This window comes from Psittacula echo, assembly GCF_963264785.1.
Source record: "Psittacula echo genome assembly, chromosome: 2".
Classification (NCBI taxonomy): Eukaryota; Metazoa; Chordata; class Aves; order Psittaciformes; family Psittacidae; genus Psittacula; species Psittacula echo.
Window position 1 is genome coordinate 40,084,519 of NC_137737.1, and position 17,031 is coordinate 40,101,549.

The 17,031-nt window shown below is 37.0% G+C and overlaps 1 protein-coding gene across 1 annotated transcript in view; it reads left to right on the forward strand.

Annotated features, from left to right (window-relative positions):
• The window catches only part of PLXDC2 (plexin domain containing 2), a gene marked incomplete at both ends in the record, with an annotated part of 267,272 nt that overhangs the window by 214,135 nt on the left and 36,106 nt on the right, over positions 1 to 17,031 (forward strand). The window contains one exon of the mRNA XM_080611015.1: positions 5 to 86. Coding sequence (XP_080467141.1) covers positions 5 to 86 — 82 coding nt within the window. The remainder of the gene's footprint in view (positions 1 to 4; positions 87 to 17,031) is intronic.

The following is a 17,031-nucleotide window of genomic DNA, read 5'->3' on the forward strand; positions in this document are numbered from 1 at the left end:
CCAGCTTGTCTTCAGTTTACCAGCTGTGGTCCTTGTGTCACTGCCCAGATTGGCTTCAACTGCAGCTGGTGCAGCAAACTCCAAAGGTAAAGAAAAGGATTTTTCTTTCTCATATGAGTATGCAGCTGTGCTCAAAAACATTCAAAAACATTGCCTATAGGTTATTCAGTGCAAAGGGTTGTTATATTTTGGTCCTATATAGATGCATTCACATGAATTTCTATTGCAATCAGTAACAACACAATTGTCCCATTTCACTTCAACAAAGTAATTAGGCAAGAATAGTCAAACAGTGTTAAGCCTTTTCTCCTATTTCTTCAATCCTACTTTAAAATCCTTCTGGGGAAGAACAAGAAGTATAAATTATAATAAAATTAATATTTTCTCACTATATCCTTGGCTTTATTAAAAATAATTTCACCACATAGAGATGCACTGTGGTAATGTAACAATAAAGGCCTACTTGTTCTCTTAACAGTAGGGAGACCGAAACATCTAAAAAGTCAAGTATTTTCTTTTTTAATCTCTCATTGTAGTTGGTGGGTACATTGAGTCTCCTCACCCTTTTGCTGCCACATTGACGAGAACAGCCAAGTCAGTAGTAGGAGCGATTTAGATTCTGAGCAGCTGGAGCACAGGACAGCAAAATGTGAACTCTGCAGCTATAGCTTTTCCAAAAAGTTCTTCACTCAATGGTCTTTATTAACCTTCAAAGCAAGAATTTATTTAATACCAGTTCTCTGACACAAAATGCAGTATCATAATGGATATTTATTGTTGTCACGTTTTTCAACCCTACCGATTAGGTTCAGAAATGTTATGTATGAAATGGATTCATAATAAAAGGAGAAAAGGCTATTAACATTCTAAAACAGTGCAATAATTGACACCATATTGAATAACTGATAAATAGGTAATGAACGTTGTATAGCATTAGGAACCTGGGGTCACTTTTATTATGTTTTCTTAAGGTTCAATTCCTGTAGTAAGTAATTTGCAAAGTCACTCTGTTCGCAGTTTGTCTTGCAAAAAACTTGTTTTAGTGGAATTAGAGATAATGAGATCAAGTCGCAGTAAACATACCAAATTTCTCCAAGACTAAGGGTACTTGTAGAAACAGTTCCAAGCAAGTATGAGCTTGCTTGATTTAGCCAAATTCTTGCTTTCAAGCATTGCTTGATTCTCCTTCCATTAATAAATGTAGCACTGAGTTTCTGTTGGCTTTCATGTGATCAAGGTCTGTTGCTTTGTGGCCAGTGTTCTCATTTCTTTTTTCATAGAATCAGAATAATTAGGGTTGGAAAGGACCTTAAGATCATCTGGTTCCAACACCCCTGCCGTGGGCAGGGACACCCCACACTAAACCATGCCATCCAAGGCCTCATCCAACCTGGCCTTGAACACCACCAAGGATGCAGCACTCACAACCTCCCTGGGCAACCCATTCCAGTGCCTCACTACCCTCTCAGTAAAAAATTTCTTCCTTATATCCAATCTAAACTTCCCCTGTTTCAGTTTGAACCCGTTACCCCTTGTCCAGTCACTACAGTCCCTGATGAATAGTCCATCTGCAGCATCCTCGTAGGCCCCCTTCAGATACTGGAAGGCTGCTATGAGGACCCAATGCAGCCTTCTCTTCTCCAGGCTGAACAGCCCCAACTTTCTCAGCCTGTCTCCATACGGGAAGTGCTCCAGTCCCCTGATCATCCTCGTGGCCCTCCTCTGGACTTGTTCCAACAGTTCCATGTCCTTTTTATGTTGAGGACACCAGAACTGCACACAATACTCCAAGTGAGGTCTCATGAGAGCAGAGTAGAGGGGCAGGATCACCTCCTTCAACCTGCTGGTCACGCTCCTCTTGATGCAGCCCAGGATACGGTTGGCTTTCTGGGCTGCGAGCACACCCTGAAGCCCGCTCATGTTCATTTTCTCATTGACCAACACCCCCAAGTCCTTCTCTGCAGGGCTGCTCTGAATCTCTTCTCTGCCCAACCTGTAGCCGTGCCTGGGATTGCTCTGACCGAGGTGTAGGACCTTGCACTTGGCATGGTTAAACTTCGTAAGGTTTGCATCAGCCCACCTCACAAGTGTGTTGAGGTCCCTCTGGATGGCATCCCTTCCCTCCAGCATATCAACCGAACCACACAGCTTGGTGTCATCGGCAAACTTGCTAGTTCCAACCCCCCTGCAATGGCCAGGGACACCTCACACTAAACCATGTCACCGAAGGCTCTGTCCAACCTGTCCTTGAACACCACCAGGGATGGAGCATTCAGAGCTTCCCTGGGCAACCCATTCCAGTGCCTCACCACCCTTACCGTAAAGAATTTCTTCCTTATATCCAGTCTAAACTTCCCCCGTTTAAGTTTTAACCCATTATCCTTTTTTGACAAACTCAATTATATAAAAAATGTTAAAATATAAAAAACTATATAGTAAAGGTCATCTTATGAAGAACAGGCAAAACTTGAGATCCTTTGTGTTTTTCTGTAGTTTCTTAATTACTGAGTTTCTTGAGTTCTGGAATTTCTGGAAAATCTATTTCACTCACTGTGGAGAACTAAAACAGTTTTATCCTTCACCTTTAGCAGGAAGCAATACCACTGCGTAGTCGCACTGTATTCCCTTCCACATATTTGTGTGATTTTCTGGATGCGCCTTCACATCTGGCAAGGTGTAATTTACTGCTGAAAAATATACAGTATCAACACACCCATTTCTATTAAAGTAAATTTTGTATTAAAATAATCTTGCTTTTCATTTTGCCTGTGAATGCCACACTGTAATCAAAGATGAACCTACTGTGAGGCAGTCCTGCACCATTTCCCAAAAACAGCTGGCTCCACATTGCAGCATGGTTGTGCCTTTGATAAGCAGTAGCAGATAGGCTGAACAGTTTTATTGCTGTTAATTAGCCCATTACTAACAGTAGTGAGGTTGTCATTTCATGCAGACTGTGTTTGGACATTGTTTAACTAGCAGCAAAAGCAGGAACTGGAGTCAATTACCTAAAAAAAGGTAAGCAAGGGAAAAGCAAACTAAGATTATGCCCCTACATGGGAATTTCAGTAGTTTAAGAACAGTCACACAATCCAATCTGCATTTGTGAAGATGAATGATATTCAGCCAGGTTTAAGCTAATAGAGGACTGTGTATAGAATCATAAAGTAGATCAGAATGGAAGGATCCACTAAAAGTTATCCAGTCTAACCTCCCACTCAAAGAAGGGCCAGCTGTGAGATCAGACCAGTTTGTTCACGATTTTTTTCGGCTACGTCTTGAGAACCTCTGGGGCTATGGTCCAATCCCCTGAACATCTTAATTTTATACTTTATACTAGATTTCACACTTCATTTTTTCAACTTGTTACTTCCTCCAGAAGCATGGCTCTGATGATGATGTTTGCCTCACGCCCCATTGCCTTTCTTGCACTCTCCTCTGGCTTCTGAAATAAGTAGTTTATTTCAATCAATTCAGTTCTTCGTTGAAGCAAATCTGAAATAGTAAGAGGTAACTTGTGAAAAGAGGCAACTTGCTTTCCAAAATGTGAAGACTGAGCATTTAGTTGGGGTACATTACATTGCAGGATCATTGTGATCAGGACTCATTCCAGTCTCAGCTTTGATAATTTTCTGCTCCCTATTAGTTCTGGATACTCTCTCCTGCCTTCTAGTTAAGTGCCTTTCTTCTTCTACCTTGCTGTTGCTCAGCATGTATATTCATTTTAGGAAGATATAAAAAAAGCCTATTCCATTCTCACTGGAGATGCCTGCATCACAGGAGAGTACTCAGAATCCTTTACTTCAATACCACTTTGCGGGTTTTCTCCCCTCAGACATAAATTCACTGTGTTAGAATATTCTTTTTGCATGTGGTGAAGAAGCACTTGCTCAACAAGAAAACCTAACTGTCCTGGTTAAAAGTCATAAAGGATGGAAAGTTGTGAGTTCTTTCCTCACAGTGCTCCTCCAGCTTTTTCTGCATGTCACTGCTGTTCAACCACCAGCCTTGTAAATCAGCCTAGACTTTTATCTTGTGTTGTGATATGCATTTCTCTGCTGCAGCAGAGTAAAATCTGCTTGGGTAAACAAGAACAAAGCATTATGTAAAGTATTAACTTACACATTTCAGAAGTGCCTAGAGTACAAAGAAAATTAATGTTTACAGCCCACTTTCAAATTAGTTCTCATAGGGGTTTTTGAAGTAAGCAGAAGCAGATGCTTAGAAGTAATGCCTGAGTAGTGCTTCTGGGTTGCAAAGGTGACTGGACACACTGCTATGGGAGGTGAGAAACCAAAAGCTGTCTCTCTTGGCTGTAGATAAAGCCCAGGGTGGAGAAGGCAATTAGCCTTTGGTGCAAAAGCCTAAAGAAGGCTTCAAACTTGATCTTGACAGGTTTCCAGTATGGCAGTAATCTACTGACTGACCTAGTGCTTTGATTTCTGCAGAGGGAGAATGCCTGTTTTCTAGAGAGGGAACAACAGGGGTCAGATATGGCTGTAACAGACAGTCATGTTCCTCCTGTGGAGCCACAGTAGCACTTTGGTACACTAAAGTAAGATCTCCCAGAGCAGATAGACTTCTATGTACATAACAAGTAAACATGTATCCAGTGGGAAACAAAACTCTGTGCCAATTCTACAGTCCTTGTTTTCTCAACAAGTTATGACTCCATTTAGCCAGAGCAACATTGCTACCAGGAACAGTATCATGTATGTTTTTTTCCCTTGCATAAAATCTAAACCATATATTATATCATTCACACAACAAAGCACAGTTGATGGAAAAACAGAAAGTTTTCATAAAACTCGTAAATGCACAAGGAAAATTGACCATCAGAGCTGTTGCAGAATAACCGTACACCCCCATGTGGGCAGTCTGTGTTGGAATGAAGATAACTTTATTCTACAACAGTGGGTTGTTTCCAACCTGTAATTCCAGACCAGCTGCTGTGCAAACTCTGCAATCTTTGGAGAGGCAGGCTCTTCTTGTAGATATGAAATCCTCTACTTCTGTTGCTATTTACAAGCTTAAATCTCAGTTTGCCTTTTCATAAGGAATCATCAAACTGTCCACTCTGAAATCCAATATAACATATGTCATACAATTTCATCACCACTAAAGCAAGGGCAAAAGCACATAATTTTTTTTTTTTTTTTTTTTTTTTTTACTTCAGCAGATGGAGGATCCCCCTAGGAGCTATATTTTTTTTTTTAACTGTGTATGTTTTGTAACTGTTCCACAAGCAAAACTGTTCCATAAGTAAGAGAGACTAACTGTAAATATGTAAGCTAAGATGGTATCATAGCTTTCCCGTACAAAAGGATCTATGTTTATAAAATGACAAGCACTTAGCATCTCTCTCATAGTAGTCACCTGTGGCTGAAACTTGGATTATTTGCTCTTAATTATCTCTGACCACCTAGCACTTAGAAACAGGGAGAACTCATTAATATTAGATCTGTTTATATTATCTTTTCATGCTTCTGAAAATGTTTGTATAATCTAGGCACTTGGTATGTCCTGCATGTTAGAGATGTCATTTTTAAGGAAAATTTTTGAAAGCTTTAAGGCAACTTTGATGTTATTTTGTAGGTTTGATTTGTACAGCTTGTGTTACTGCAATAGTGAGTTCCCTTGGAAATATTTTAATTACCCAAGAAATAAATTGTGTTTATTAACTATAAAAGAGTTGGCACTGAAATATAATGGAAGTATGATGCTTAAATGATCAAGGAATTTTTAAAAGCCACATTTATACAAAGTTTTAAAAATATTTCCTTCCAGATTCTGTAGATATTTATGGTTTTGTTTTGATGAACTTCATGAAAGTCTCAGATTTCAGCAGTGAAGTGATACTGATATTTCAGTGAGTTCAGAAATAAGCAAAGAACTGACTCCTGCAATCTGTGCATGCTGAAGACTCAGGTTTTGCAGGTGTCTCATGCTTCACTTCATTAACACAGGATAAAAGTATCTCCCAGTCCTTGCACCATCCCTCAGGTTTAGTGTGGTACTCTCACCCCAACACAGGAAATAGAAAACTAGAATACTGAAGGACTAATGGCAAGTGCTGCATACAGTCTAGATGACTTATTCAGCTGTCACTGCTGGTATCTGTATTCAACTTTTAAATCATCAAAACTGGCTGCCTTATGCCAAGGTCACAAAAAAGCTTAATGGCTAGATCCACAAGGGTGTTTTTCTGGCTGACTTACTTATATTTTCAAGGGAAGCTATGCAAAATGGGAAAGCACTAGTAAAAGTTCCTTTTCACAAAAATCTGGACTTAAATATCTAAGACCAGAAAGATCTCTAGGGCTCACACACTTTCTCCCAGTTCACAAGAATATCTTGCTCATGTTAAGTGCTTAAATGTACATTTATTACTTATATTTTCAAGGGAAGCTATGCAGAATGGGAGAGCACTACTAAAAGTTCCTTTTCACCAAAATCTGGACTAAAGTATCTAAGACCAGAAAGGTCTTTAGGGCTCACACACTTTCTCCCAGTTCACAAGAAGATCTTGCTCATGTTAAATGCTTAAATGCACATTTATCCTTAAGACTTTTCCAGACTATGAAATTGTCTTAAAAGTTGAGATTTTTCCAGACTATGCATTGAATAATCAGGTTTGCAATCATATCATTTTATGGTATTGACCCATGGAGTGCAAACTGCCAGTCTGAGAAGCGTCCTGAACAGGCTACCCAAATTCTCATGTTGGACTTCCTGTGTGTAGTGATGAGCCGTCCACTCTAGGCAGTTATTCTGACCATGTGTGGGCACACGGCTCCCAGAGCTTCTTGTATACTCAAAACAATCCTGAGCTGAAAAGATGAAAGAATCCAATTTGTGACACATTTCACTTCAATGCTTAATCCTGTGTGCCAGCAGCAACACTAGTTGTGTAGATGAAAAGATTATAACTGTTTTTTATGGGATGAGTTCTGAGCAAAGTAAAAATTCGGAAATGTGTCTGGGAATAGTAGCAATAATGTAATTTAAGTCTTGATACTTATAATCTTTTGTTATGATAATTACTGTTCCCATCTAAGCAGGTAATAAAGAAATAAGTTGTTTTGCATTCCATGATGATTAATGGGAGAGTGGGGAAAGGAGAATCTTCAAGCACTTGCACTTCTTGAGAAAACTTTTCACAGTTGAAAAATGAAGAGACTGTTCTCCATGGTGCCTTTATGGTAATTAGGATAAAAAATGCTTCTTATTTGTCTTCTGAACTTTTGGGCAAGCTTGAAATGTCTTGTTTGTTTATTCCTGCTTTAGAAAGAAGCTGGAAACATGTTTAGTTAACTTTTAAATCTGAGTTTATGTCTGGAAATTTTGAATATCAGGGAGGAGGAAAAGAGTTAGGTCATTTGTTTGTTATTCTGTATATGCCATCTGACAAGACCTATTCTAATAGGTTGAATCTAATATTGTAATATAAGTAACAGTCTTATATAATCTAAAATATTTATCAGCTGAGCAAAGTAACACTCATATAGAATTATCAGAAAAAAAAAAAAGCACAAGAATAAATATCATCTGACTGCATAAACCCCCTGATTTACAAACGAAAATAATTAAATCCAAATAAGAAACATTGGGTTTTTCTCCACACATAGCTTATATTTGCTAGCTATGTGTCCCTCATGTTTTATTTGATAGCTTACACCAAAATGGAGGTCGTATATTCCATTACAGAGCAGGGAAAGGCAGTGGATGAGATCAGGACCGAAAATAGTCTTCAGCTGAGAATGCAAATACATTAGCTTAATTGTGCAGTGAACATATAGTGAGTATCTCCTGTTGTGACATGCTTTGGTTTAAGTCTTTCAGATTATTTTCTGAAAACTATGACGTTCTTGGAGAAAAAATGAAAAAAAAACCAAAACAAATAAAAAATCCCAAACAAACAAACACAAACCCCACCTTGAAATCTGGATTTTTTTAGACTCAGATGTTATAAATAAACTCCTCAAAAGCTCTGGAAGTTCTTCTTATGCAAAAAATAAATAAATAAATAAATAAATACAATGGAGTCATAGAACTTACTGTTGGTTTGTTGGAGGAGGTAACAAACTTGGACCTTGCAGTACAAGGTGGCAAAACACAGATTACAGTGCAAAGAAGGAAGTTTTACCTTGTGAACCTGAAAATATTTCTATTCCTGTAGCTACATTTATAAGCAGCCATTTGTAGAGCTCAATTCTTATTCACAGGATTATAGGATTATAGAATTATTTGGGTTAGAAGAGACTTTTAAGGGTCATCTATTTCAGCCCCCCTGCAGTGAGCAGGGACACCTTCCACTATATCAGGTGGCTCAGAGTCCCACCTGGCCTGACACTGAACATTTCCAGGAATTAAGCATCTACCACATCTCTGGGCAACCTGTTCCAGTGTTTCACCACCCCCATCATAAAGACTGTCTTTCTCATATCTAGTTTAAATCTGCCTCCTTAGAGAGAAGGATGGAGCATGTTAAATGCCTTCAGGAGTCCAGATGTATGATGTCCATAGCTATTACCTTGTCCACTGATGTAGTCACTTCATCACAGAAAAACACTAGGTTGGTTTAAGTGCTCACTTTTAAATCCTTCCTCATTTTAACCGTTGGAGTGTTTATTATTCCTTGGGGCTTTTTGTTTGGTTTGGTTTTTTGGTTTGGTTTGGGGTTTTTTTGCTTTAAGGATGTTACATATTTTAATTCCAAATTAAAAGATGGGAGGAAAACTTACTGGTTTATACTCAGGCTGGTTTTATCACAACAGTAACAGTAATTTGCCATTGAATTGCAAAATTAAAAAAAAGTATAAAAGAGACATTTGTGTGGATTAAGTAAACCACCAGAGGGAGCATATATAATCCAATCAGTGTAATAGATTCATATACAAGTGACAAGGAAAATCTAATTTTAAACGCTTCAGAAGGGGTAGATGTTTAAAATATATCCTATTTGTCAAAATATATTCCATTCTATCAATGTGTATAACAGTGAATTTGCTGATCATACCGCTGCTTCAGGCAAAGCAAAAGAAATCTCCTCAGATTGTGTCTGTCTATGGAATTCATAAAACCACTTCAGCAGTTCCTTATGCTGGAGTGGTTTTATATGAAACCATGGCAGCATCCTAACACCTGGGTCTTAACAAGCAAATTGTTGAATTAGGCCAAATTCACCCTGTGATAAATGAAAAGTAATATCAGTGCTATTTTCCTAACTTGTGTACTGTTTCTTTGCCAGTTACGAGCCAATAATATTAAAAATCTGAGAAGTAGAAATTCTGGCCCTTTGTCAGTTTGCTCTGATTAAGATGCAATATTTTTCTCTGTTTTAAAAGTTGCGCTGTGAAAGCAGTTGGTCTTTTTAATCAAGTGCAACAAAAGTATTGAGAATGAATGTGTAAGTTTGTCAGCCCTGATACATTCCTGATAAGAATGATGCAATAACTAGATCTATACTTTATTGAGCAGAAAATTGCTCCACACCCAACTTCTTGAAATCCTTTCCAAGATGCTTGCTCTTAATTTGACAAGCTAATTTAAATGCATGAACTGCAAAAAACTGTTAGGAAATTAGCATTCAATAATTGAGAATTTTGTATGCATGGCAAGCCTGATGGAAGGAAAGCAAGAAAATCAAGTGGCACAGAAGTGCTTAATGAACAAAGCATTTTATCAAACCAGAGTGAGCCTGGTGATGGTATTGTTTGACGAAAGAAGCCTCACAAGATCATAGTAACAGATATCCTCAGATGGGATGGCATTTCTGCTTAGAAGACAGTGAAAGCTTTGTGTGAGCCTCAAGGTATGTTTAAAAATATGTAAGAGTAAAGATGTGCATATCCGTAAAATGTACATAATGGAACATTTAAAAGTACTATTATGGAGCACAGATAATCCTGAGCTCTTAATATGTTTTTATTGAAAGTCAGCCTGCAGCCAGACGAACTAACTTTTTTCTGAAACTGACACATGGATGAAAAGCAGATAAAAAACCTTTCTACATTTTTGGTAAGTTTGTAGAATTTCTTAGTAGCTGGATTCTGTGGAAGTATTGTGGAATTTCTGTAATTACCTTTAGGCAGAGATTGGAACAATTCCTATGATTAATACAAATAAACCTAAAAAGTTCAGTCTCTGAACAGAACTCTAGTGAAGGTGCAGTAGCTCTCAGAGGCCTAAGACATGTCAGAGCAAAACCATCCAATTCATTACATAAAATGTGGGACCTGCTAGAGTAGAATCCCCTTGTATGGTTCAAAGCTAATACCTTAAAATGGACACATACCACCTGAGAGCTATGTGGAATATTTTTTCAGTATTCACCTGAGCTTTTTCCTGCACTAGTAAAACTTTGTCTTATGAGCTTTATTCCTCGAGTTTCCTTTCTCCACATGTTCTTCTGCAGTGTCCTCCTTTCTTGCTTGCTGACATTCTCAACAGCCCCAATCTAGAGAATAAAACTCCCTATCCTCCCATTAATAGGTTTGATATCTACCCAACTGAATTCGAGTCCTGTCTTCATACAGAAATTAGCCAGTTTTCTTACAGCTGCAATTTTAGTCACATTTTCACATGTGTATGCATTGCTTTGTTTTCCTGAATAACTTGGAACAATATGAGAACAGGTTACGCTCATAACTGATGCAGATTTTTAAGAAATGCAAGACTGGGTTTCAAAACTTTAAATTATTTTTTAATTATTTTTAATAATAATTTTAATTAAAATAATTTAATTTTAATTAAAATATTTTAAATAATAAATATTTAATAATAATTTTTAATAATTATTTTAATTATTTTTTAATTAGAGAATGGGCATAAGATTGCTATAATTCTAATTACTCTGAAATCCTAATCTTTCTTTTGAAATATTTGCTATTAAGTCCTGGACCTGAACACTGGAAAGCATTTTAAAGTTTCTTCATCTAGATATAAACACAATGATTTATTTAAGCCACATCGCTCATGTTACTCATATTGTATATTTGTCCTTCTTATCATATTATTTGCCTTTCAGAATTTGAGATGGGTTTCACTAGCTGTTGATTCTTTTGCCAGGGATGTTGCTGTGTCTTCTGGAGTCTACAAACTCTATTCATTATCCACTCTGCAGGTTTCTGTGGTATCCATTTTTGCAACACAGCTTGGCTGAGACATAGATATCACAGTCAGTACAAGAAGAACTGTTGCCTGGACTATTTTAAGACCTTAATGCAAAGTCTGTCTCCTGTGGGTCTATCAAATATATCACATTCCTATGGTTTTTTATTATAACTGTAGGAAGTAGTTATCAAAGGTACAGAGGACAGTCAAGCACTTAAATCCCGTTGAGAGGAGGGAAAGTAGACATCCATCTATTAATCATACCTTTGAGAATATTTGCTTTTGCTGACTAATTTGAAAAGAAGATCACAAAATCTGTGTTTAATATCCATATTTAATTTCACAGACGCAGCTGAAATAGCATTGTGGTAAAACACTAGATAAATAGGTAGGTAGCACAGTTCTCTTCTGTAGGAAACTTCTTTTGCAGTTCATGTACATACTAATAACTTTTTATTCTTTATTTATTTTATTAAAACAATAAGACAAAACCCCACTCAGTCTTTGATGAGCTATTTATACTCAGAACTGCAACTTCTATGATATCCATAAATCTTTCACATCGCAAAAGAGTTGAGTTCAGACTCAATTCCACATTGCTTATTCTGAGTTTTATAGCCATAATAGTGGGTATTGCCCTTCTCTATTACACAGGCATTCTCTCTGGGAGTCATTTGCTGGCAGAAGTGCACCATGTTCGGTCACACAGAAACCCCAGATTCTTTTCTGTTTGGTTTCATTTTTATGTGTTAAATTCTAACATTGATAGCTCCTTCCAACGATTCTGGATTCAAACATGTTCCTCTTTCACTGATGAAAGTAACACTTGCCTGTGAAAGGGGTCCACAGGCAGATGCCTCAGATTGCAGTTTATACATTTTAAGATACTTGGCTCAGAATTCTGGTCATCATTCTATGCTATGTTATGGGCTTTTCTATACAAGGCATTATAGCCTGGCCAATTCCCAAATAAATGTCTCAAATGATGGTGTAATATAACTGTTAGACATTAAGAGTATAATCAGAAGAGTGCAGAGAACACATCTCAAAGAAAGCAGGCTTTCCTGATAGCAAATTAAAAATTTATACTTAACAAAATGCTCATGCATTACATTGGGTAAATAAAGTATAACACAAAACAGTTAGGACGTTAATTTGCATGGTATGGTAGCGTGAAACATAGGTAGATGACAATTAGGTGAATACAGAACAGAAATGAGAAAAAATATTAAAAATAAGATTTTTACTTAAACACAAGAGTGAAGATTACTTCAAAAACACTGAGAGGGAAGTTGGCAGGTAAGGCAGAAATTTTACCTACTTTACCTGAATTCAGAGATAGAGCTTCAAAAAGGTTTTGACATCTGCAGATAGGAACCTCCTCATATGAGCACATGTCCAAAGACAAAGGAAAACAGGATTTCAAACTCCTCTTTGGTTGTGTCACTGTAATATACCTCAACCTAAATTAATCAGGTATCAGCATGTCATCTTGTTTACGGCATAATTCTTACCCTACTTTGGTTTTCTTGGTACTCAGGCTGTTTATTTCACTTCTCGTGAAGTCAAGTCTCAACACAACTCTTTCACACCCCTGAAATTTCTATCTTTTCCTTAACCTAACCAACTCTAATTTGCCTTAATTTGCTAAACTGCTGGTATTTTTATCCATTTCTGTCTCTGTTGTCTATCATATATAGTTTTCAATATCTTTTATGCTAACTTCTATTCCTGTACTACTAGAAGAGTTAAAATTATGCTGACTGGCCTCTTAATGAAAACAGTTAAGTTTTAAATAGTTCATGGTCACTACACTTGAAACCAAGTATAGCAGAACATAAAGAGTTTTGACTTCAGAGACAAAGCCCCTTCAGAGTTCTAACATGGAAGCTAAGGATAAAAAAAATAGGTACTTAGTTTCTAAAGAAAGCAGTTAGGCCCTAGAGCAGCAGTTCTCCCAGTTTATGAACAAAATAAATAAATGAGGTACTCGAAATTGATTGGGTTTTGTAGTCTTAACTGAATTCTTCATCATAAAGGTAAGATAGTACTAAAACAGCTTAGTTCCATTTTCCATAGTTTCCCATTTTGTAGTGGTTTTATACATTGCTATACATAGAGCAGTGCTACTGCTTTTTTGCAGTTTCATAGAATCATAGTATCATAGAATGGTTAGGGTTGGAAGGGACCTTAAGGATCATTTAGTTTATCTTCTTTTCCAATGGACTGCTTACAGCAGCTGGATAACTAGAGATTTTTTTCTTGTCCAACAACGATGTATTAGAAAATACACAAATCTGACAAATCCAAGCTGTATGACTTCAGGAAAATTTGTCAGATATTTCAGTTACAGAAAAAGGTTCATTTAATGGATTAGCACTCAAAAATAATGATTGTGCAGTAGGTGCATTTTGTTCAATAAGACCACTTGGCAGAACATTAATTTAGTGAGGAATGAGGTATTAGACTCCTTTCAAGCCAGAGTTTTATTTAATTTGTAGTTTCTGACTCCTTCGTTGACTATCTGAATATGGTATATGTATCTTTTATGAAATATTTGACTGTTCATGAGACTACATTACAGAACCCAAATATCACCTCCCCATTGTATCCAGACTCATTGGGCTAGATAATAATTTTCCCAACTGCCCCTTTCTTTCATTATTGCAAGTGCTTATAAAAAGTGAAAGAAGAGAAACTGAGAACAAAGCATTTCAGAAGACCTCCAAGTTCAGGACAGAAATTCAGGTCACATCCATGGACACAGGAAGCCCTGGTTATCACACCTGACTATAAGATACTTTATATGGTGAATTTTATTGTACTTTTGTGGAAGCATTAGTTTTCTTCCCTTCATATAAGCATCCAGCCCAGTGCACTAATATGGAGAAATCTGTGTTCCACCAATTTTGTGAGTCTCACTCTTCAATTCTTCTGCTGTCCTTACAAGGGAAATAAATAAAACAAGGAAAATAAATAAAACAAGGAAATAAATAAATCAGGTATTTTTAAATGGAAAGTTTTGCACTATATCAGATTTCCTTTTTCTTTAGTTTTTCGTTTCACTGACATATAATGAAAAATGGCATTCCCAGTCAGATTTGTTTAACAGTCAGTTCAGTGGTCATACAAAACAGTCACTTATACAGCTGTAGTTCATCTTCTCATACCAAATATTTTTTGACATAGAATTAGCTGCAAATTAAACAGAGCTTGGGAAGCTTCCTGGACATTGGAAAACCATCTATGGAAAAGCATCTAATGGCACAGACAAGTGCCATTAGATAGTTACAATGTTCCCTGATGTAATTTTAGTCCATGCCCAGCACTGTCCAGAACAGTTCCCAGGCATGGAACAGGAGTTGGACTGTTCCAGGAATTATTCCCAGTTGGGAGTTTGTGTGCAGCCTCCTTCTCTTTTTTAGGTTGAGAGAGTTTGCTTGTTCAGGCATAGGCCATTCTGTGCCAGCGGTCTTCATTGCCAAGGAACATTTCTGGGCATGTTTATTTTAGAAGTATAGAAACAGATAAAGTGGTCACAATAGTGTTAACTGCTTTCTAGAAGCGCAAACCTCTTATGATTGTACTCCTCAATATAACTTGACTGTTTCTCAACTAAGTCTACTGATTCTCTGTAGCATATATATTTTAATATTTCAAGTCACCTCCCTGTAGGACGTATTCCCAAAATCAAGAAAATAAATGATGTTTTCTCAGTATCCTTCCTAAATATCAAGGCTTTTTTGTGCACCATTACATCTTGAGTTCACCCTCTATTCAGGTCTATTAACTCTTCCAATATCTGCGTTATCACATAGCATTAACAAAAGCACTTGCTTCCCACCAGATATCACAACAAACATTAATATGGGCAATTAATGAAGAAATTGATGAGCCCCAAATGTTCTGCAATTCTTTGGTAATCTGTTTTGCAGGCTGTTCTTTATGAATGTTGACTTCAGAATTTGACTCACTTTTAGATTAAAAAAAAGTAAATGCAAGTAGAATAATAATTTGGGAAGCAAATAACTTTCTGAAATTTAAGTTCTTTTGAACATAGCCAGTAACAGGATGATTCATGTCCTTCCTTTCTTGTGCTCTTTAGCTGGAGAGAGAGCCTTTACAGCAAGTGCTTTTCTCAACCCTAAGTCATCCATACTTTCCACAAATGCAGTAGTATGAATATGCAGTTTCAAAACAGCATATGTTCTTTGAACAGAATGCTCTCCTGCTTTGTTGGCGAACCTTTATAAGCATATAAATGTTAACTTATGTAGAGTCAGTTCAGCATGTTATGCCTCCTCTTGTTGCAGGTCCTGTTTCCTTTGACTTCCTACTCTTTTTAGAATTGTGAATTTAGAATTGTGCTACAGGAGCAGTAACCTAACTAAAACATCTCTGCACTTCTCTTCCTAGCCACTCAGATGCTGATGACCGCTAATACTGAAACAGCCATGTTATGTATTGCAAGATTGCAGGCAGCTCACGTGTGATTACAGAAATGCAAACAGCTCTATCTTGTACTACCACTAGGCACCAGGCCACTTTCATCCTGTTCCAGGCCCCTCTGCTACTTGTTAATATTAATGTTATCAGTGGCGTTTTTTTATAAAGGAGCAAAATCCCAGTAAAAGGGTATGAATTAAAAAATAAGCTTGGCCAGTGTGTGAATGACATCTGTGCCTTGTTACATGCCACCCAACACTTGATGTTTTTCAGCTACATTCCCAGTTCTACAATTCTATGTCTGGGAGTACTACAAGAAGTATAGGAGCTGTGAGCTAGTGTATGCTCATCTGGTTTTCAGAAAATCTGAGCTTAACTGTAAGTCCTGTTACAGAATTCTGTGTTATCTCAGGTGATCATTTCATGTCTCCTATTTTCTCATCTCTAAAGTGGAAAATAAAACATTTCTTCCAAAGATCACCTTCATATTTTGTTTTAAACACAGCAGGGTAAGCTCTCATTTTTATTTCTTTAACCAGGAGGACATGTAACACATTAATATTGCAGAAAAAAATTAAGATCATGGGAGCATCCACCCTGAAATTGAAGGGATTATTTGGGTATTCAAAGACAGAAAATAGTTCAGACAGTCATATAAAGGTAAGAAGGAGGGTTAATTGTGCATAAGGGTTAGGTTTAGGATCACTAACCAGAGTGCTTCAAAGCTGTTTTCCTTGAAACCTGAGGAACTGTGTGCAAAATGGGTAGAAATTCTAACAGATCAGAATTCTTTGCTAACTTCTGTTGCTATCAGTATTTCATACCAACTTTGTGCAGGTATAAATGCAAAAAGTCAAAGGCAGCGCAGAATGTAATCTAGTATGATAGACAAATTTTAGTGTGAATTCCCAGAGAACACATTTTATTGTTACTATTTTCTGCTGATTCTTTTGGAAATTCTGATGCCATAATCTTATAAATAGACTCCTCTTATGCTTTCTTTTTCCTTCTAGTTATTCAAACCAAAGCCTTTAGCAAAAGCTTCTTCTTTATTCTTTATCTGCTTTTCAGCATGTTTCCTTTGTTGTTGTAACTGACGTTAAGACTATAGAAAATATCCTACTATTCTTCTTTAATCAGAACTCTGCCAAGTCTCACTTTAACTAGCATATTTTTCCTTTCTTTCTCATTGAATTGGAAATAAAACCTCCTTCTTTTAGATCACTTTTATTCTTAGGGTCTTCCAACAGCAAGAATTCCCGATGGGAGTCCTTATTTCCTACTGCTTATTCACATCTTGTGTCAGAGTACTCGTGTTCAGTTTTTCTGTAAAACGAAAGGGGATCTGGGTTTTTTTTAAAACCCATCTATTTACTTCACTGTTTGCATGATATTGCAGGAGTACTTTACAGAACATGTAGCTATATTTTTTTCAAACTTTTCATTGTATAAAATTGTGGAAACATCATC